General features: G+C 39.4%; 1 protein-coding gene across 2 annotated transcripts in view; it reads right to left on the bottom strand.

Moving 5' to 3' along the window:
- The window catches only part of GALK2 (galactokinase 2), a 46,992-nt gene extending 24,481 nt beyond the window's left edge, over positions 1 to 22,511 (bottom strand). The window contains exons 1-5 of one of the 2 annotated variants that reach the window (XM_032123104.1): positions 22,372 to 22,511; positions 20,313 to 20,401; positions 18,985 to 19,108; positions 13,972 to 14,062; positions 10,923 to 11,069 (exon numbers count right to left, since the gene is read on the bottom strand). In XM_032123104.1, coding sequence (XP_031978995.1) covers positions 10,923 to 11,069; positions 13,972 to 14,062; positions 18,985 to 19,108; positions 20,313 to 20,401; positions 22,372 to 22,424 — 504 coding nt within the window. In that variant the 5' untranslated portion in view covers positions 22,425 to 22,511. The remainder of the gene's footprint in view (positions 1 to 10,922; positions 11,070 to 13,971; positions 14,063 to 18,984; positions 19,109 to 20,312; positions 20,402 to 22,371) is intronic. The other variant, XM_032123103.1, reaches the window with a different exon arrangement.
- Positions 22,512 to 23,389: the final 878 nt, after the last annotated feature.

Below are 23,389 nucleotides of genomic sequence, written 5' to 3'. Positions count from 1 at the left end.
AGATAACAAACCTCCACACACAGCAGTCTCTAGATGCTCCCTCCTTTCTACATATGAAGGCATGCCTATTTACAAACAACTGTTGCTGGCACGTGGGAATGCCTGCATGTTTCAGCTGAACCCGCCTTTTGTCCCTCTGAGAACTCAGTAATACTACATCCCTAATTTTTGCTGCCACTGGCAGGAGCTTTCAGACTGGAGCTTATGAGTGTTACTCACTGGATGAGAAGACTATGCTGGCAGATAGGTCATGCACACTCAAGTAGGAGCTGTGGCTGTGCAAACCTGGCCTGAAGTACAGCTCCTGAGGTACTCACAACATATGTTCCATTCTTGGGCACAGCTGCCTGAGGTATTACTTCATTTGCAACTGCCAGATAAAGCTTGGCAAAGTCAGAAATTAAGCATGTCACTCTTCACTTAGTCTGGCTGCATCTCTAGCTCCACATACACATCAGCTACCACTTGATTGCTTAAATTGTTTAGACTTTATGAGCCTGAGCTTATTAAATAAATATCAGAAGTCTTGCAGAGGAGGAATGTTAGCAATTAGGACAGTGCCACTCCCCTGTCCCTTTACAAGGTCTAGTGAACTGTGCCTGGATGAGCGCCGGGCCTCGCTCGGTGCCGGCTCTCCAGCTGCCCAGCTGCGTATGCCAGGCGAGCAGCGCTGCTCCAGCTTGAGCAACTTCTGTTTTGAAACTTAGCAAAGATTGGCAGGACCACCAAGTTGTAACTGGCAAGGGTTGCAAAGAACCCTCTCCACAAGACAGCCCAAGGCATCCCTGAAATATTGTTTGGTTTCTAATTTAAACAGGCCCTTGCTGACACAGGCTGGCCTTCTAATACTAGGATGAGAAGTATGTGAATGGAGAGGAAATTGTCGTCTGTATAGAGAGCAGTTTCTACTTACTATTGAGACAAATGGGCAAGTGTTTGCCTTCTTGCTAAAACAAGCGAAAGGGCAAAGTTTCATTGGAAACTAATGTGAAGACTAAACTGGAGAGCCTTGTGTACATATTTGATACTCGGAAAAGGATGGTCATATGAATGACTGAAACAGTGAACTGAATTTTAGGAGGTCTGGGCTCAATTTCTAGCTCCACATTAAGTTTCTTGTGAGACAGGGAAAGTCTCTTTAATTCATCATGGCTTCATTTCCTCAGTAAAATGAGTATCTTCCCCCTCTTTCTAATTAGTAATTGCTACTTGGGATTCTTACATGATAATGCTATAAATAGTGTGACTTCATTACTAGAAAGTGAAAAAACCCACATGTTACTACGCAAGTTCTTAGAGTTTAGGCTTCCACAGAAAAGATCTCTAAGGAAAAAAGTCTGTGAGAACCATGTAATAAAAGGAAATAACTTTTGCCTATCTCAGAGCAATGCCTTGTTTCCATTCAACTTGCAACATTCAGAAGCTCTTTAGGGCAGGGACAGTCTGAATCATCTGCTATTAATATCTTCTCAGCGTATGCCTGACCTGTAAAAATACAGAGCTTCTTGGATCCAGATTTCCCTGCACAATTTGGCAACATCTCAAATGTCTGTCTGAACAATAGCTAGGCAGGGAACACCTTGCTTCTGGAGGCACCACAGTTCCTGCAGAGAAGTAACTCGGAGCATTCTCACAGCTACATTTAGGGGGACTGCACCCCAGGCGACACCACGGCAGCACCTGTCAGGCTGGTAGGTCAGACGGGGCTCGACACTCCCTGGTAGACTTTAAGATCCAATTGTTATGTGTATAAAATAAACAATGTTAGCCCTGGTGAGTTCTGCAGAAGTCCTAGAACAGACTTGCTCACTGTTCTAGGCGAAGGCAGATATTTGTTCCTCGTGAAGCACCATGAGAAATACAGAGGAAGAATAAACCCCATCTGCACACAGACTCCACTTGCATCCCACACATTCTGATTCATATGAGAGATCACTTTGAGCCAGCCACAAAACATAGCTAGTTCTATGCACCCAATCCTTATTAGCATGCTTTTCCATCCCTAAAGGAGTATTTCAGAAACAGTAGTAAATCACGATTTAAATCTCCATAGAATTTTACATAGTTTACTTTAAAAGCATTCCTATAAGGCTGCTGTTATCTTCAATTTAGAGACAGCACAGATACTTACATGATTCGTTCAAAGTCATGTGAATCAGTCACAAAGCTGAAATGAGAATTCAAAAACCTCCCTATTTCCAGTATTGTAGCTTATTTTGTAAAGAGTATGATCTCAGGGAAACGATTACAGGGTGCATTTAAAGTCTATTCATATGGTGGTAATGAAAAGTGGAACAGAAAGATACTAAAATCATATTTAAGATGGGTCTGAACAGTAGCATTATGACCCTGTAAAAAAATTACTTAGACAAATTAAAAATTTCCTTAGCTCACCTACTCTGAGATCTACATACTGCCCTCTGAATTTCTGTATTATTGTTTCAGGAAGTTGTTCCAACAGGACTAACTAGACCAGGTGAACGATAACTATCATGCAGACAATAAGTCCTAGGCTGTCATCTACGCTATTAAACAAGCAAAGTGATATATTTAACATAGTAATTCAAAAAGCTCAAATATCAGGAGATGTTTCCTTTCATCTCATCCCCCTGCAAAAAAACCCCAAAGAACCCAACAACCTAACCAAGAAGGGAAGTGCCTAGAATCACAGAATCACAGAATATCCTGATGTGGAAGGGACCCCCAAGGATCTTTGAGTCTCTCTCCTGGCCCTGCCCAGGACAAGCCCCAAAATGCTGCCATGTGCCTGAGCACGTGCCCATGAGTAAGTAAGGGACTGTCAGCTAGATAAAATTCATTAAAATACTTGAGTCAGAATAAAAATGTAGAATATATGACGATAAAAGCAGTCTCTGTGGATCAAACCAATGCCACTTCTAGTCCTGCATCTTGTAACTGAAAGTGAGCTCTTAGTATGGACCAGAGGCCAAGTAAAGATCATATTTCCCCAGGACTTTATATTTTTATAGAGAATTCCCTAGACTGAATGTCAGTTCTGCACCCTTAGTTACCAACAACAGATTTCTTACATATTAATTTGTCCAGGTTCCCTTTTAACTCATGCATAATTTTAACATGTAGATCATCCTGGAACAAGGACTTCCACACCTTGTCAGGTGAAGAACTCTCACCTTTTGTTGATTATTATTGTGTACCTGACTAGCTTCATTTCATACCTGCTGGCTCTAAACACTTGAGGGGCAACAAACAATTGATTCCCATCCACTCCATCAATTACATTCATCATTTGATGGATCTCTGTCACTTTCTCCTTTAAGTGATTATTTCCAGAGAGTCCTAACATACTTTTATGGTTGTCATTCTGTACCTTCAATCGGTCCATGTGGCTTTTTCCTGAATCTTTTTCAGTTTAACTATCTTGGTTGGTAAGAAAGAAGAGAGGCAGACTTACAGCTTTTCTTAGACACCTTAGAGAAAATGTCACTGTATCATTTGCAATTTTAATGTGACAAATGAACCACATAAAACGTGTGTTAATTGGTGTTGACATAAGCACATTGTAATGCAACCTCAAGCAGTTCAGCACTACCATTCCACCTCCTTCCCTGAGGTTACTGTCTGGACATCAGGAGAGATTATGTGACCGTGTCTGCCCCTCCTGTGCAAAGTCCCTTTGTTTAAACCTGGCAGTGACGTGGCTGACGAAAACTGCTCCCTTCTGCTGACTGTAGTGAAGTCACTAAGTGCGGGTAGCTGGGATGGAAGCTGAAAATACCTGAAGTTTTTCCAGCAATACCCCGCGCTGCTTCACACACTGGCTCTGTTCAGCCTCTGAACACGGGGGAGGGATAAGTGTAACGTGACAGCAGCAGTAGCTGTAGGTGAGTAAAACCTTGAAGTCTCCCTGGTGATCTGTCAAGAAACACTAAATATTGCAGCTTTTGAATGCCAGACCAAATATCATCCACGCAAACACTACTTTTATAGCTGTTGGCAAGTGTGCGTGCCAGGTTGGCTGTGCTTCCATGGGAGATGTTTAGAATCACTGAGTTTCACGATATATTAACATGGGATTTTTTGTTGTTTATCCAAAAAAAAAAAAAAAAAAGATACAACACAATAATTTAGAATATCCATAATTGAAACAATACAAAGCCACACCACTAGGAGTAGAATCTCAGCACATATAATTTACTAACAAACAATTAAGCATTAAGAAATTGATGTAAATTAATTACTTAAAGAAGCTGCTTTCAGGTTTTAGACAATATTAGCTGGAGCACTAGGAAAAATCTAAAAGTAACAGTTTTCAAAATGTATTTTTTTAGGCTGTTCCTTTTGCAAAGCTTAATCCTAAAGTCTGTCCAGAATGTATCTTACTGCAGAAGGTAACACCAGTTTGTCTAGCAGGCAACTGGCCCCCCTGTGCAGACCTAGCCTTGCTTTTGATCTAAGACTCTACTAACTACCCCTGCTTTTTGTTTGAAACAATTTAAAGTTCTCCCTGATAAGGAGCAAGTCAATCTTGGGTTACAAAGAAAGAAATTACTACCACTTAAATCCATTTTATCTTTGAGTCACAAGATTTCCTATCCAGCGTGCAGAAAATCTAATCTGGGAAATCATATCAGTGGAGATATAATTTAGTCTGACAAAGAAAGGTTGTGATTTTTTATTATTACTTGCCTTATGTGTAGTTACTCTAGATGGAGAGATTTCTTGTAATAAGAACTCATCAGTAGCTCTGCATCATGTTACCTTGGTTTGGATTTTTAATGGAAAAAGTGAGTTTTCAGTAAAATGATACTTTTCACTAATATGTGCTTTTCTCTACTTGTTTATGTTTCAATATGAAACACCTCAAATTCAGGTTTAGATTTACTGAGTCTTTTTGGTCTTTCAAGTCAAAAAACTGATAAATTATAAACCACGCCATTCAGCTCACTTGATTCTCTGTTGCCCCATCATTTCTTTTACTTTCTATCATTTTGATGTTAGTGATAATGAGCATGAAGGCCTAAATGTAGAAAGGTATTTAGACATCCTAGGAATAACAAAAGTGAACAGATGATCACATACTTATTAAAAAACCCCTAAAAATAGAAACCTAGAGAATTATCTGAGTGAGAACAGATAAGGGAATTTCACCTTTAATAGTCCTCTTGCTCACAAAGAGGCCAAGGGCCAACTGCTCTGATTTTCACTCATGCAGTAATGGGTCTGGACAGTGTGTAAACTGTGACAGAATTTGTCCCTATATAACTGTCACTGTTAATATGTTCCAAACCAGTGATCAATCCCTTTCAATCTCACACAGCCCTTTAAAGAAGTAAACTTGTGTAAGAGTAAACCCCTTAAAAGAGTAAGACAATTAGTGAGTAGGAGACAGGGAAATATTTGTTAGTAAAACAGAATTAGTGTTGCTTAGTATTTTTTTGGAACAGCTCACCCTACATTACGCAGAAACTTGATATACACACATCCAGAATGACAGCAGCCAAAATAAAGCAATCTTCTCCATAAAATGATAGTATTAAATTACATCTGTCCCAGTGGTTTAATGTAGTTCATTTTGGCCAAAGTAAAGTGTGCTGGATTTTCTGTAGACTACAGTGCAGTAATAATGGTAACTAATCTTTAAAATTAAAAAAACCCCAGTTTTCTTCCTGTTTTAAATTTTATTGTTCGTGAATGGAAGCTCCATGAAGAAAATACATTTGTTAATATAAGTTACTTTTAGCACTGTCATTTTCAGTGCTCCAGAATTCTCTTCAGCATGCAAATTTAAGTAACTGGAGTATTTAAATATCTATTCAGTCAAAAGTGCTAGGCATACATTTACTCCCTCTATGGAAATCTAGTAATGGTTCCCCAATGAACATTCCTTAATGTTTCAGCAAGTTTAAGCTGAAAAGTCAGACTCAGTCTGCTGCTTTCCTTTACAACAAATAATGTTGGTGATTTAATGGCAAATATAATGTAGAGTTTCTGTTACATTCTACAGAGTTTGGTTCACAATACATGACTGAAAATGAAGAAGAAACATTTACAGATAAAGATGAGTGTTTTACAATAAGAAGGAAACATTCTCCATCATAGAACATATTTAAACTCTAGTTAAGCTGTCATACTGTTTTTCCAATCTGTGCACATTTTATATTTATGTATATAGGTATGAAAATAACTTCTGAAATATGAGGCACTATGTTTCATTTAGGAAGGTATAAAATGATGCCCAAATTTTTGAGGTTATTTTTACCACCAGGAATGCCTTTATTTTTAATATCTCGTCTTGACTAGGAATAGGTTGCTGAAAGTTACCATCTGCTTCCAGTTTGCACATAAAATCCCAATTAGCTGAACTTCATACATGTTTTGCAAGGTAATTATGCTTACTTTTTTCCAAAATGGGAAAATATTTGTCAGATAGTATCTGGATGTCCTCATAAGCACAGCAATCTTAGCTTGACTTTGTCTGCCCCCTAACATGCTCAAATAGAAGGTTATCAATTTGGTTGATGAGAGATTATGGCCTTTGATTACCACTGCTCTAAAGTACTCTGTTTCCCCTTGATTACGAACACACATAGTCAAGCTTAACAAGTTAAAGAACCCTGGTTTTTTAATTCCATAGGGAGAAAAGAACTTTATCATTTCTCTGTATTCATAGTATTTAAAAATACAATATCTATGTGCCATTTTTCATGTGAACAATTTGGTTTCTCATATATGAAAACAGCCATATATGCTCAAATAACCTGAGCATGCATCTATCAAAGATTTTTTGATAGATCAATAAAATAAATTATAAAAAGAAATCTTTTTAAAAGAAAATAAAATCAGCCAAGTTATTCATTTCGAAGTCACACTATCAGTATGGGTCCTCACAGGTTTTCTTGCCAGACAGCTAGGGATTAGGAGTGGTAAAGGGTTCAACTCAAGCACTTTCCTTATTTTATACAGGCTTCAGAAACAAAGTAGAAGGGATTCCAGCTGGCCTGTCTATTCTCCCACTGAAATCAGTGACTTTAGCAGGTATAGTAACTGTTTAAATGCTGCTGTAAAATGTTTGACACCCACACTCAAATTCATCTGAGCCATAGTTTGAGAAAATTGAAGCCCATGGACACTGTACCATTACATATTAGATTTAGGTCCTTTATTTACTCTGTCTGACTTAGCTTTTTCTCAATCTAGATAAAGGCAAATATGATTCCACTTCCTAAGCTCAACATGTCACATTAAATTAGATAAACCCTATTCACTTTTCATCTATTCTTCCCAATAAGTATGTGCACAGCTACCCAGCCTTGAGTAACAGAAAAGATGTTAAGGTGGCTGAATAGACCTTAGTTTCACAAGATCTAACATTTGGACAGCAGCATTATCATCACATCTTTCAAGTAAATCCAGTTACTCAAAGTCCTAAGTGATTTTCTTAATTAATTCCTACCACGAAACACAAAGCTGGGACAGTTTAGAGCATTATTATGTTTCCTTTACAAAAAGTATCTTTTCCTGATGAAAAGTTATAAAAAAGATTGATTTTATACCAGTGAAATAAAAATCACTTTAAAATCAAGAACTACTAATAGTGAGCACTGCTGCTGTTTGAGCGATGCCAACACAGCCTTAGACTGGTATCCTGTTTGGAGGAGAAAAATGGATTCTTTTTAAAGATCGCATTCTTCATTTTTCCATCTTGTTATTTGAATGCTATTGCACTGCTGCAACTGGTTAGCACTGCACATCTGGCTGAATTGTCTTGAACTGGTATTTTCCCTAACTATTGTGTATGTGTATGATGGGTTTTTTAAAAAAAATATTGTATGCACATTGAAACAATACCCTATTGCAGACTGCTACACACAATTAGTGAGAGCATTTTTTTTTTCTGATTTTGTTTTCAGTGTCAAAAAAGTGCTATTTTTAAAGTTAGCCACCATGAAATTCTAGCCATGCTTTTACAATGTTTTCTTATTCTGTGGGGGTTTGGGTCTTAATCTCCTAGGCCCGAACTTCACACTGGAAGTGTTATCTCATAAAAGCTCTAAATTTCAATGACTTTTACTCTACAGCAACTATTTTAAACTTACATTTATCAGGAAAAAGAGCATATAACTAAAATATTCTCATAAAAATAGTTTCACAGAAACAAAACAGATAAATGTTCCATTCAGTAAAAGGTCAATTTTTCATAACTTTGGCTACAGAAGCCATACGATTCAGCCAAATTTGATTCTAAAGCCAAACGTTTCCTGTCTTCCTGCTACAAACCATCATACGAAGATTTTGCAAAGTCCATCAGACTAATGAGGGGCAAAAAGTCAATCTTTTCTCATAAAATTACCATCATAACCAAATATTGTTACTTATAAATACTACAATTTACAACTTTCACAACTCTAAAGCATTTGGAAGAAAAAGATGGATGGGAGGGGTAAAGTGATATTTCTTGTTTAAAATAAACACATAAATATCCAGAGCCTTAAAAATGCAAGGTCCTGGTTTGCTTTCTAGTAGAAAGGATCTGGAAAGCCCCTACTTGTGCTCAGCTAAGAATTCCCCTGCCATGGGGGAGCTCCCTGCTGATGCAGAGCCAGCAGGACTGGATCCTGCACAGATCCCATCTGACACCAGCACAGGGTGCATTAGGAGCTGGCAAGAAGTGGCCAGAGCACGTTTTGTACTTCTGAGGGCTCACATGCCTAGATTGCTCTAATTTATACTCAGACTAGCCCTGCCTTCTACAAGGCAGTTCTGCAAGGCTAAGCATAAATCCAGTGCAACAGAGACTCTGGATTTAGCTAGATGTAAGAGGTCTCTAATGCTAAATCATACATTAGCCAAAAACACTGAACGAGTTTTTACTGTCCCGTAAGATTTGGGGAAACTACTTAAAGCCTGGACAACAGCAATCAGTTCAGAGCTGTCACCCTCTCTCCTAACCATGACAACCAGGTGCCTCAGTCTATGCAAGCACACGAAACCCTGGATATGTTCTTAACTGCTCCTATGTTGGCTACGGAGAATTCTCATCTGTACATTAATTGCTCATTTTTCATCACAAGCGCAAAATATTTGGCTGCCAACAGCAGGGTTTCCTGACAAAAATGTGCAATTGTGTCTCTTGTGTTTGTCCAACTGTATTTCAGACACAAGCTTAACTTTCAGCACATTTTTCAACTAGCAAGAAGAGGATTGAACTGACACATGAGGAGAAGGAAAGACATTCAGTGGAGTCTCTGTCTTCCTTCTGTTCTTCCATAATTTCCTATGAAAATGAGAGAAGGAGTTTTGCACCTTTCTTTACAAGTCTGGCATAATGCTGGCCTGTACTCCCAAGCCACGTGTAAATTCAGCTCAAGACACACACTGTATCATTTATTCTCTGAAGAACACTGTGCAGTACTGCAATAATGAAAACCTGGCTTCTGGTTTTCCAGATACAGATTTTTAATACCTAGTAAAATCTGGGCTTTCTGACCTCTGTCAGTTTTATGGATTGTGCAGATAGATACCCAATTTCTGAACATGTGCACTCCAGTGATTTTGATCAGTAGTTTCCAAGCTCAGCTCTTGAGGTGACCACCATCAGAGACGGTGCTGACACGTGGTAGGACCATCAATGCAAAACCAGAAGCTTCTTGCCAGGCCAGGTACAAATTCTGTCACTGCCAACCCTTTAATTGCAAAGTCTGACGCATCCCAGAAGGATCCTCAATTCCATGTTTTCATCTACCACTGCTCTACATGTCTCACCTCACAAACCAGACCCTCTGCTGTGATGTCCAATCCCTTACTGATCTTTTGATCACACACCAACACAAGTCAGGGTGACAGCAACTGTAGCCACATCCTCTTACATAAAAAGCTTCCCTGCCTCACCAACCCTGCTTCTTTCTGCCTGAACCCTGCCTGATACTCCTGAAGCCAGCCCTGGGAGCTGGGCAATGTGGGGTGGTGCACTCACTGCTGAGAGGATTCCTGCAACTGCAGCTACATAGAGAAGTAAACCTCAACAGATCAGCAAAAACCTTCTGTGTGGATCTGTTCACCTCACGGCTCAGAGAAGTGCTTGTTACAAGCAGAGTTAACAGCTGCCATCATCACATGCCACTTTCAGTTGGCTTTGTACCACAATTTGGGAATGTCTGTCTTAGACAATAGGCACAAATATGTGTAACAGTCACATTTAGATCTGTTCTCTTCCGGACAATGTTCTAATTTAAGATCCTAGTTTCACTTAACCAGGCGTTTTTAATGGAGAGAACTTCATTCCCATATGGCACCTTCAAGGACCACGACTCCTCCAGAAATCCGTATTACACAAGCCAAACAGTACTAACAGTTGTACTGCTAACAGTTCACATACTTGGGGTTTGTTTTTAGACTAATGTTTGTTTAAAAGTGAGGAATACATTTTGGATTGTAAATACATTCATTCCAAAAAAACTGTGAAGAGAATAAGGAGAGTCAGATGGAAGAATTTTACCTCTCTTTGTGCCGATTATATAATTTATCAAGAAACTGTTCCACAGGCTTCCAACAGATGCTCTGCTGTTAAAGCCATGAAAAGTCATTCAGGGAGAGAGTAAAGGCCTCGGGGGTGTGGTCCACATGCTTCAGCACATATATCCTCAGTCCTGGCCTGCAGATAGCACATCTGGTCCAGGCATGGACCTGATGGTTGGCCAAAATACAGGCTTACAATAATGCTCCTTTTTTCAGCTTTAATGTAAGCCTGTTTTCTTGCCAAATTCAAATCCTGCCAAAATTTGGCCAAAGATGTTTGCTCAATTGTGCAATATCTTAAGTTTATATCCAACAACTCTTTGCAAAAACAATTGTATCGTGTTTTTAACATTTACAGGCATTAACAATATTTAATTTTAAGTAGAATTTTACTGCTGACACTCCCGTGTTTTACAGTAAATTACCTTAGAGAGGGTTTTTCCATTAGCTCTGAGTGTCACGAGTCCTGCACAGCACACCAAAGCACTGGAGCTAGAGAGACCAGAACTTGGAGGGATGGTTCCATCTAGCAGACAATTTATTCCAGTTGGGTTATTAAGACCAAAATGTTCCTAACAATGAAAAAATAAACAATCTCAGTTTCAAGTACAGACAGGCTCAGGCTTGCAATTATCTGATACTTAGAAAGAGAATCCTTCTGCTGAGTTGCTGGAACCAAGGACCTGCTTCTGGTATCTCCAAAATAAAGCAAAAGCAAATTTTTCATTCTGTTCCTTAAGAACAAAGCCAATGGTAAGACTTCAGCCAAAGGTATGTCTGCAATTCCTGTACACAAACATATAACTACCCCGAGCAGAACTCAGTATGGGCTGCACGCCCAAGAATTTACCAAGCTTCGTGGGTGGGTTTTGCAGCAACTGGTTCTGCTTTGAGCTGCCGTGGTGACAGCGCGAAGTTACCAATCATTTCCTACCCTACTTTTGTCCTGTTCTCGACAGCTCTTCACTTCAGGCACCACCAAGAGCTCAAGGTCCACTTTATGCTTCACTTCCAGCGCTGGCACGTGCTATTAGGGAGCCACATGACACTGAGGGGGAACCAGTAGCCATGCAGCTGTTTTCAAAGCCAGATAATCGTGTCCTGAAGCACCCACAGGACTGACACTGGGAAAACCACAATGGTACTTGAAGAACTCTGTGCTTTAGGGTCACAAAGACACACCTACCAGCGGGGACGGTCTCTGGCATGCTATTTTTTGAATGAAGTTTAAAATACTCTAACATACATGGTAGATATCACAGGTAATACATTTAATCCAGAAGTCATAAATCCTCATGTACATACTCTTTTTAGTTATTCTTAAGTTACTTTGTCTTTTTTATTTATAATCACTTTTATATAAATTTCTCTCTGCTGTTAGTTTGAAGCAAACATGCAGTACTTATTAAAAAATCATTTAATGTATGGGGGGGTATAGGAATAGCTAACTTCTGATGCAATTTATATGTCAATAAACTATGTTACAGTGTCAATAACCAGAAAAAAATAGCAGTATTTTCATAAAGAAATGTCCACCTTCAAAAGATTTCTACTACTGGAACAACTTAAACCATAAATACCAATGGTAGAGATCAGCAAACACAAAGAGCCTCCTTTAAAGTCTTCTACCATCACTTCAAATTATATTTTGAATTTCCTGTTTTACAAGTAAAGGAAATGAATATCTAGAATACTATTGCTGCCCATGCCCCTTCATGACGAACACTAGACAGGCTTGTTCATAAACAGAAAATGCTTGAGTAACCAGAAACTGATCCACAGTTTCTGGATTGTCTTGAATGTGAATCAGGTTTGCAGACTTATCACGCGATGTTTAAATAGAAAACGTACTTCAGTTTCAAAAACGAAAATGGACTTTGCCAAGTTCTGCAACAGTTCTGTCCCAAAAGGATAGCACATTCAACTTAATACAAACAGATTATCCCACTGGACCCTCTGAGTACTTGTATTTCAGAGTTTCTTAAGTCTGTAACATTTATGCTTATTTTCTGCCAGCACTAGAGTCTGCAAACCTGCTTTGCAAATTAACCTGCAAGTATGAAAGCTTGTCCTTAGGAAACAAATCTCAGTAGCAGACTGCAAAATAAATAAAGTCAATTGGTCATGCTAGCCTTAATATAAGAAAGAATATATTGTAAAGAAAACTAATCTATATCTCTACAGTCAATGCAATTTAAATGCCTGTGTTACTGAGCAATGCAAAATTGGAAATACTCATGTTACTGCACACATAAGTAATTTATCGGGGTCTATACACAGGAGCAGGGGGCTGTTTAGGACCCGTGAATTGTAATAAAGTGATTTGTGGCACTGATTGCTCTGAATATTGTATTTTGAAGACTCCAGTGGCAGGTCTGAGGTAGGCTTTCTGGTTGTCTGCAGTCCTTATCTGTTGGATCATCCTGTGGGGTGACCTAGATGGCCTATCCTGAGGCAAACTTCATGTGCTTTAAACAGCACATTTACCCATAATTTGGGTGGCTGTGGCAACCTGTTCCTGACCTGCTGTCACTGTTTATCCCATCTGCCCTTCCAGAAATATCACTGGATTGACATCGAAGAAGTCACCTTCTTTTTTTTTTTCCCCTCAAAGGACCATGAATTCTGTGAATTCTGTGAATTCTGTGACTCAGCTGCAAACAGCACGTGAGATTTCCAGGAGCCTCGATGGTGAGTTGAGGCTGCCTCCCAGGGCAGCACTGATGACCAGCACTTGCTTTCACACTTCAGGTCAGTCTGGAGACAGGGGAGCTCCCAAGGGAGATAAAGCTCGAGTAGGCAGACAAGAAAATGTCTGTGTGTTCATGCTCCTGCCTTTACCATAAGTGTGCCCTTTCCTGCATAACTGCACTTTTAACTGAGGACATTCTGAAAATCCCATTCAAATTCCAAACACTGGAAACCAGGATGAGTAATGGTTCCTAATGGATTATTTCTTCTGTATGCTGTTTACTTGGCTTTTACATTTTCTGTTGCCTACTGCATGAGTCAGCTTCACTCAGCTGTTGTGCACAAATTATAGGTTTTCAGCATTAATGGAAGTTCATGTTTTTAAATGTTTCCATAGAAAGAAAAGGACTAAGATACGATCTTTATGTCCTGAAAAACAAACCTCCAAACCTTTATCAAAGTAAATTTTAATTAGATAATTCCATTGGAAAGCATTCCTTTTGACTTCAAAATGCAGAAATGTCATTCTGATAATGTTTGATCATGATTTTCCTAAGTAATTATTTGCTATTGTAATTTGTTTAATAGAGATGAAAATAGTGCTCTGGAAATATTTTAAAGCAAACCCACTCATACCTCCTCTTCCAAGTTTTAACATTCAAATACTTGACTGTGTGTATAAAAAAAGCTATAGAATGCAGGCAAACATTTTGAGGGTAAATAGGTATTCTTGTTGTATTTTACTTCTACGGTAATTTCGTAAGTTAAATGGATTTGGCTTACCTGAATGCCCTTCAGTCCACACAGGAAGTAGTTATGCCACTGAGGTTTGGTTTTGTTAATCTGAACGTTATTAACACTAGTAGTGAAATCCCTGCAAAAACAGAAAAACCTTAAGGCTTTAATTTGTATTAAATTAAGTTTGAAAAAACGTGGCTTGTTACTGCCACCTGCTGTATGGACAAAACCGGTTTGATGGTTTTCAGTGCAACGTTCATGGGTTGGTTTTTTGTTTGATCTTTTTACATGTCTTCTTTATTAATCATTTCTATATGGTTATTTTAGATGAAAGCATAAGAATTCTTGATTAAGTATAAATAATATATTAAATAAATCCAGAAATTAAGCTGCCTTTGACATCCTTAATTAAGGTAGGATGCCTTCCATCATGTATGTGTATGATATCATGATTTCATAGAAGTGAAAATCTAAATAATCACATCTGTCAGACCTTGACTAGAGACAGATAAACTTCAGGCTCTCTGGTAATTCCTGCTCAGGATTTCATCTCCATCTTTGCTCTGAATGGCACTTCACTAAAACAGGCCTAATGCTGAAATTATGTATGTTACAAGATAAAATTATTTAGTTTAAATATTTTATATGCTTCCTCCAGGATAATTCCTACTCCATCTTCCTTTCAAAATAATAAAAACAGTGAGCTTGAATGTTCCCAAAGAACAGATAGGTGCTGTCCAAATGGGCATGGAGTGACACGCAGAGGCCTCAGAGAGGTGTGTCAGTCCCCAGCGCGTGCAACTTGTTTGGCTGCCTGTACCCTTGAACACCCAGTAATTTTATCAGCAGGTGCCCAACACAGAAACAGCAAAGGCCCAGAGAATGTCAAGAAATCTAACAAAAAAATATTCAAAAGTTGAAGACTAAAATGTGCTTTACAAAGCAAGGTCTGCTAAAGAATATGAACAGAGGCAGATGAATTCCTGGAAATATTTAACAGGAGTAAAACCAGTTTCAAGAAATAATACTTCAAGGGACAGTGTGCAACTCTTAAGAGGATGGATTTTTTCCTTCTTACACTGGTCCCAGTAAACTACATAGATTATTGATTTGCTGGGTTTATTTTTGTCCAAAAGGACATCACTAATTAATACCTGTAATGGATACCAGTGAAAAGATGTTTTTGTCAGCTATTCTGTTACCTATGGAGAAAAGGTTATACAAATAAAAAGCATCTTTACTATGATATAATTGTCTTCAGACAATGTCTAAAAAGCTCACTTTATTCTGGTGCACCTGAAGGCTGCAATTCTTGTGTCATGCAACTCCCAAAGCAACAACCAGTGTTTAAGTGGCCTCACAATTCATCTGGTCCATTGCTTGCCCCACTGTAGTGGGGTATTCCACTCGTACTTCCAGCCTACAACCTAGTCCTAGCTCAGTGGCACATGACAGATCTTGCACCTTGAGTATCAACTCAGAATTCCCATTTTGCCAGTTATACATTCAATTTCAACCTTAATTACAGTGCAAAGCCATCAGATTGGTGTACAGTTTAACATGTAAGCTGCTATCTTAGTGCCACATACAGGGTTTTATCAACAATGCAGCATCAAAGAATTGCACAAAGCTAGTGTCACAAATTACTAGGTTTTGTAGAGGAACACAAAAGATATGAAAGGGAGTACTGAGATTGGAGTACAAGGAAAGTTTGAGAATGGCTGTAAATTCTTCCAGCTTGAGATTCATGTGTATTTAGAATAATCTCCAAGAGAATAAAACATCAACTTGCTTATGGTTTTTGAATAAAATAAAAAAACCCTGAAGTATTTGTAGAATAGAAGATACTTGTCAAACACAATGAAGATTAAAAAATTCTCTTCATTTATGCTTGTTTCCTACAATAATCCTAAATTATTGTTGTAAAAACCAAGGTTGATGGAAAGCAATGTGTAGAAGTGATTAACAGAAAAGGAATCTTAAATCCTCTTTGTCTCAAAGAAGAGTTCTAAAATATTTTATCTTCACAATTCTTTTTATCCTCTCAGACAGTAAAATTTCAATGAACAAGAAGACATGTATTATGACTATATTTGCTGGTTCTCAAGATAAATTAAAATAATGACTTCCTAAAATACATTTTGCTCTTTTCTTGCAATCTTCTCACATAGAAAATGGAAGAAAAAAATGGCTTTGATTTTGTCAGGTTTCATATGGACATAATTCACACAAACACAGAATGTGGGACTGTAAAGATCCCCAGAATCCTTAAGTCTATTTTTTGTTATCACATTCAGTTTTTAAATACCCAAGCTTTATCTTAAATCAGTAAATCTTCAGGCTTGCCTTTGAACCGTCTATGGAAAAGTAGGCAGTTCAATATAAGAACTTTATAACAAAATAAAAGATTGGGAAAAACACACCCATGAAATGAAAATACTCTGATATTGTCTGTCCCAGCCTGTTTTAAAGAATGCTTGGGAAAGAATGCCACTTCTCCATAACCAGACATAAGCATTTCAATTTTTCTGTATAATTACAAGAGATGGGATTTTTAAGTATTGTGACTGAGGTGGTTTTTACTGCTTGTATAGTAAATAATCCTTATTTTTGGGAGACCAATTTGGCTCTTTCTCACAGAACCTTATTGTTTTGTCAGTCTGCTAGTTTAATTGTTTGAGTCCTCTGTACAAATACCCTGATTTAAAAACAAACAAACAAAACTTTCAGGTTCTGCCATGAGATGGAAACTGTTTGGTAATTACCGTCCTCTGGTACTTCTGAAGGCATTTTGAGAAGTATAATGTCAGAGATTCTCTCTACACATACTTCTCAATTACAAAGATGTTTTGTGAAGGTGAGGTATCAGGAACTTCAAAAGAATGTAAGTTTTGAATACCTTTTTAGTCCCAATAACGTAAAAGGCATCAGATCAGTTGAGATAATTTATGATGAAAAACAAATAGGTGGTTTTTCTAGCAACCTGTTCTCTGTCCTATTTCTACTAAAAGTTAACAGGAACTAACAGGGTGGAGGAGTGCTACAGCACTGTTCCACAGTTTACCAGTTCACAAAACAAAAATGAAATAGGAAATAGTGATTGTACAGAGGATTCTGGTTAGTCCTTGTTCACTAAAGGCCTATATATATGCATTCACCACAGGCATAAATCTACCAGTGTAACAGGCTGGGAAAAAAAGACATACTGTCATCAGTTTTGTTATGTGGTGTAACATCCAACGTGTTGAAAAATATTTCTTTGTTATGAAATTATGGGCATGTTTTAGCTTTGTTTTTAAGCAACAGTGTCTCAACAAAACCAAGATGTTTAATGCTGTATTCTGAGACCTCTTCTTGGTTTATGGCTTAAAGCATATGATTTCAAACTGAAACCAGGGCAGATATAAAAATATAGTGACTGTGTGTGCAATTTAAATTCAAAGGCTATAATTCTAGATTTGGTAGAACTGTCCTGAGAAGGCCATTTCAATTGCAATATAATGCAGCAAAGCTTGAAGACCAAGTGAAAATGTTTACCTTTTTATTACTGCTTTATTTAGTGTCCATTATAAAAACTTCTCCTAATCAAAACTTTTATAATTCTGAAGCTATTGCCTCTTGCAAAATGGTTTTGCAATACAGCTTAGGCCCTGGTGGGAGGTTGCTGTTGAATAAAGGGAAAGGTCCCACACACATCTCTCATTTTCTTTCCCCATTCACTGCTGCTTGTTCCCACTGTTTACCCCAAGTCAGCTTTAGTGCTGAGTGCATGGCAATTCACTAAAATGACAGAAAATTAACCAAGCAAAAAATGGGGGAATAGTGCACTCTACCTTAAGATCAAACAAGTACTCTACACCTGCTAAAAGGCAGAGGCTGAATTGATCTCAGAAGCAGGTACAGGGAGAAAAGCAGGTACTAGGGGTAAAATAAGCCAAGCGATCGGCTTTTGACAGTGGCAGAGTCCTAATCCAGCCCAGCTATAATGTGAAAACATACTCTACAAAGTGAAAAATCTCTGAGTGTTTACACTTAGCATGGAAGTACAAATTCCTTTCAACTGTCTTAGTCACAGGCAGCAGCTCAGAACATGTGTTTCTAACAAACTGAGCTTTAAGCAGGAATATGTACTCAAGTATTTTCCACTTTTGACAGTATGTTCCTGTCCCTGTTGCTGCCACACACTGTGCTTTCAGGGACTAATTTACCAATTAAACCAAGGGCTCAATAAAAATAGCTTAAACTAAGCTTTTGCTGATTCTGATTTTTGCAAAATGTCCACAAAAGCTCATGTGGCTGAGTGACCTGATCTGAACTGCCATGCAACTACACAAATGTCAGCCTGTTACAAAGAGGCAGAAAAACGTGGCTGAAGTTGAAAAGAGTGGCAGGATTATTTCCCTATGTTCAGCACTTGTGAGACCATAGTTGGAATACTGCATCCAGTTTTGGTGTTTCCCAATACATGAAAGACATTGGCAGGGAGTTCAGCAGAAGGCCAACAAGACATTTACAAGGGATCTTCAAAGGTCCATTCCAACCTAAATTGGTCTATAATTCTGCGAACAACAGCTGTGGAGGAAGTGGAAGTGAGGGAGTACAGATTTTTTGAGCCAGGATTGTTGCTAAAGCTGTTGTGTTGTGAAAACACAGGCCCTGGTTCTCCAGAGCAGGGGAGTGTTACCTTACCTATGCAGTAATCGATTACAAAACATTTCACTCCCTTCTCTGGGAGAAACTGAGCTGCTGCCAATTATGGGGATTGAGCTCAAAGAAGGGAAGACAGAATTGCACTTTCAGAAGGATTGAAAAATCAGAGGCCTTACAAGAGTAATATGAAAAAACAGGTGGGAGATAACAACTGCAAAGCTATTGCTCTAAACTAAAACACACAGCATGGAGTCAGTCTGTGGGATTCCATCTGCTGGTATAAATTGTTTTACACCATCGGACTCTGTATGGCAATGGAAGTTTGTCAGATCTCTGAAAAGGTAAACTGTATTGCAATTGCATGAAGAGGTTCATAAAAATTAGTGAATAAACGAAGTAATTACGTACAAGTACGAAGAATTGGTATTTGCCAGTTGCACAACTTGAGTTTGTACAGGTTCTACTGCAATCAGGATATCTTGTTCTATGGCCATCGGGAGCACAGCATAACCACAGTAGTCAATGTGTTCTCCTACCAAAGAAACCAAAGAAGAAAATACTTTGCAATAATTCTTTCTAGAATAGCTGTAACAGGGCTTCTATGGGGGCCCAGTGTTGTTTACTGGGTGAGACAATTTCTTGGTGCAGTTTCAACTCCTATTACTTAAAGTCTGCAGTACATTTCCTCCATATTACTTCACAAAACTCCTTTCTTTCTTTCTTTAGTGATTTTTATCTATTGCACCTGTTTATAAATGTCCATGTTTTCACACTGGCTTACAAAAAAATTTTTAAATCCCACCATGTAGATTACTGTCCAACAATGAGAACTGTCATGTACATACAATTTCTGGACTTTTTCCAAGAAGATAATAATTATATTTAAATAGCCATTAATACAGTTGCATACAACATATAGAGAAACAATCAAATAGAAAATGTGTGTAGTAAACATCCTCTCCCTTGGGAATAATTCCCAGTTACCATATGCTGTCTGTTTAGTCTATACAAGATGTTCACACAACACTGAGATAAAAATTAACATTAACTGCACAATAGGCTAATTGACTTTTACAGCTCTGTTTTTCAGGGTCCTTTTCCTTACAACATCTTCAAATGTGTAGGATTATTTTATGAACATATGCAAGAAACTCAGCTCCAGGGAGAACACAATCCTTACACGGATAGAGAAATCTCAAAAATAAGGCTGCTACAGAAATACAAGTCCTAAACACAAAATAATTGTGACTCTCCAGTCTGCCAGTGAATCACACCCACTGTTTTAAGTTCTGTGGACACATATCTATGGAAGAGTAAAGAAGAGAAGATGGTAGAATCATTTCATGCTTTATCATACGCATTGCTGTGTGCCTGGTCATACTTGGTAACTTTAATCACAATAGAAGAGAAAAAAGTTTACTCATTTATTTTCTGGATGTGCTGGTTCATTAACTAACTTATATTTCCAAAGCCTTAAAAAAAACCATAAGCTAGCAAGTGACTCCAATTTTCAAAACCATCACTACTGTCTATAAATGTTTTTTTCCAAAGCTGATATCCATGCACAGTTGTTTATAACAAGATACAGTAAAATATGGTTTTCCATTTCTCACAAGAAACTTCTCTGAAAAAAATAAAATTAAGACCAGCATTATCTTCATTCTATGTTGTAAACTACTAGACTTCCATGATGGCAGATTAAGTAAAATAACATAAGGTTAATTCTTCTCTTTTACCTATTAAGTTGACTCGTCCTGGTGCACGAGCATAAAACTTGGGAGCTGATCCAAACTTTGATATAAACATCTCCTTCAGTTTCTGCAATCTGAAAGGCAGGTTAGAAACATTTAAAAGAACTATATTTGCATAAAAGACAGGAAGTTTCAATGTTTCTTGAAGTGAATTCAATTCAGCTTCCTGAAGCATGTGGACTTTGCTACATCAGGAGTGACACTAAGCAGCTTATTTCTGCTCTTCACAAAACATTCAAGACGCTACTTAGATCTTGATTTTCATCAGTTTTCATATTTGACACTACCCCATCTTTGTACAAACACATACACAGAGAACTAAAATTCCAAACCTCAGATTACCCCTGTGACTTATGACAGTATTTACTCCACAGGATTCCAGCAACAGTGCTTTAGGTTTTCCATTTAGAGGTCTCCAATATGCTATTGAAAGTTCAACGCAAATAAACTTTGTCATACTGCTTTATTTCCTGCAACTGTAAAGGTACCAACCTTCTGCCTGATGTTTGCAAAGTTGGAATACTTTAGTGTGTCGTGCAGAACAGTAGGAAAACAATGGCTGAGAACAGATGAAGCCATTATATTACTGAAGCATAGGAAATTTGACAGTAATTCATTCTGAAACTACCTTAAAGAAAAATTACAGTGTACTAACAAAAATGCAGTAACGGGAACCCTGATAAGGTTTCTACATTTAATCTAAAGCTAGAACTGGAAGCCTAGTTAATGCAAAGTGGAAGTAAGAAGACTCCAATGAGAAGCAGATGTTAGAAAATTTCACAATTATTTAGTTTGTACTTCTTTGTAAAGGCTGTGTTACTGTTCAACTACATATATTCAAATGTTTTGTATGATTTCTTAAACGGAAAGCTACAAAATATGATTTGTTGTGATATTTTTCTTACAGAACTTTCAGTACATTTCTATCTTTGTGCCCAGTTATAGAGCTGTATTAGGTCTATAATTTCCCCTTCTTCTGATCTCCTCTAGTATTGACTGGTATATCACTCTTCCAATTAGCAGAAGCAATTTCTGCCATTTCATTGTTCAATCCCTTCTCTAGATCACATTAATAATATTATAGTCCACGGGGGAATCTGCTGGCAGAATTCTAGGTGTTAACTTTATTCCTTCTTGTGTCAGTATTTAGAATGCTGCTTTGTTTCACAGATATTTTTATACTAGTGTTGGTACCAAGAGACTAACAACAAACAAAGCAGTCATGAGGGGATGTTTATCTAAGTGCTGATTGATCTCTTTTTTAAATGTGGGTTTTACAAGCAGGCCTGATGAAAGGCTATTTACAGGCTTTGGCCTTGATGTTGCAACACGCACACTGCATCTTAAGCACCTACATCAAGAAGAAAATTGTCAGAAGCCTTAAAGCAAAGGCACTCCTCACAACTTCACACTTCCACGTCTGGAAATGCTGGACTTGTCCTTTCCGTGGGATTTGTGGTGCAATCATATGCAAGTAATCGGCGTTTTAAAAAGTGACCCCTCCGCCGTGCTAACGCAGGCAAAAAAGGTTCTTTTGGGTGTGTTCTGCTCCCACACACCGAGCGCAGCTCCGTGGGGAAGGAGCCGGCGCTGGCACGTGCCGCAGCCACTCCCCGGAGACGGGCCAGGCCAGCGCTGCTCCAGGGATTTTAGAGTAAAAAGGACGAGAGAATAATCGCTATTCCCCAAAAACTCTGGGGGAAAAAAAAAAAATGTAGGCGGAACGATGAATGAATGAATGAATGATTCCTCCTGCTGCCCCAGCGGCACCCTGCGAGGGGCGTCAGGGCGGGCCGGGCTGCGGGGAGCTGTGTGTGGGAGATGGGGCTGGAGCCCGGCGCGTCCCAGTAAGCGGGACCTTGCCAAGAAGTCTCCGGTCGTGTCACGGAAAAACCACAACGCTACGAGTCCACACCCCCACGCACCTCAGCCCGAGGCATGACGATGGGCCTGCCCACCCGTCCTCCCACCTCCCCCGGCCGCTCGCAGACCGCCCACCCGCCCCGGGATCAGCGGCGGCGAGGGCGGGAAGCGACCCACCCACCTGGGCTGCTCCACCAGCTGCACCGGGAGGGCACTGGGGCTGTCCCCCGCCATGGCGGCTCCACCACCGGCCCGGGTGAGGCGGCTCTGGCGGGGCCGCGGTCACGGGGCAGGCGAACGCCGCGTCCTTCCGGGCGGCAGCGCCGGCGGCCCGGCCCCGTCCCGCCCCGCCGGCGGTGCTCGGCCCCGGGCACCCCGCGGCCCGCTCGGCTGTGGAGCCGCTCTGTTCTCGGCCCCGCGCCCGCCACAGCCCAGGTGGGACAAGGAGGCTGCTGCGACGTGCGAAGGAAATGTTTGGGATTTTCCGGTATTCCTACCGATGCTCCTGCAAAGTGCACGTGCAATGAACATAATAAATGGGCAGTGGCATCCCTCACGGCATGAAGGGATGGGCATCCCTATCCTCATGTTTTTTCTGGTGTGTGGTTCTGCCAGCTCCCCTCCCAACAGGCAGCCTCATGGCTCCTGTTACCCTCGCATTAATGGCTGCAGATAAGGGCAAGGAACTGAGCATTTCAAAAGTGTTTGCAGGCTCACTAGCTCTGTGTTTTGGTGTATATCTTTGTCCATTTTGGTATCTATCTTACTGCCCCTCATATCCCATTCTGGGAGCTTTAATGCTCAGACTGAAGGAAGCACAGTAAGAAACTTCATTGTGGGTTTTCTGACGTAGAACTTTTTTCTCCCCATTAGCATAGTTGCAGAATGCAAACACAGCTTTTAAAAGACTTGGCAATAGCTGTACAGAAGAAAAACCCCACAAACCCACTGTCAGAAACCGTAATATAAAATGACCAACAACAGGAAAATCAAGGTAGATATTGCAGATGCATCTGTGTGTCTGTGAGAACACCAGGCCTTGTGGAGATGGGGAGGCAGAGCTGATGTGTTGGGGGGGTTGCCTCACTCAGTTGAAGATGGCAGCAGAAATTAGCATGTAAAAATCTTTATAAAGCCATTGCTTTGCAAGGTCTGTGGATTTTAAGAGTTCAGGCCTTTAAAACTGCTGCTCTGGTATT

This window comes from Corvus moneduloides, chromosome 13 (assembly GCF_009650955.1).
Source record: "Corvus moneduloides isolate bCorMon1 chromosome 13, bCorMon1.pri, whole genome shotgun sequence".
Taxonomy (NCBI): Eukaryota; Metazoa; Chordata; class Aves; order Passeriformes; family Corvidae; genus Corvus; species Corvus moneduloides.
This window is presented reverse-complemented; position numbering and strand designations above follow the sequence as displayed.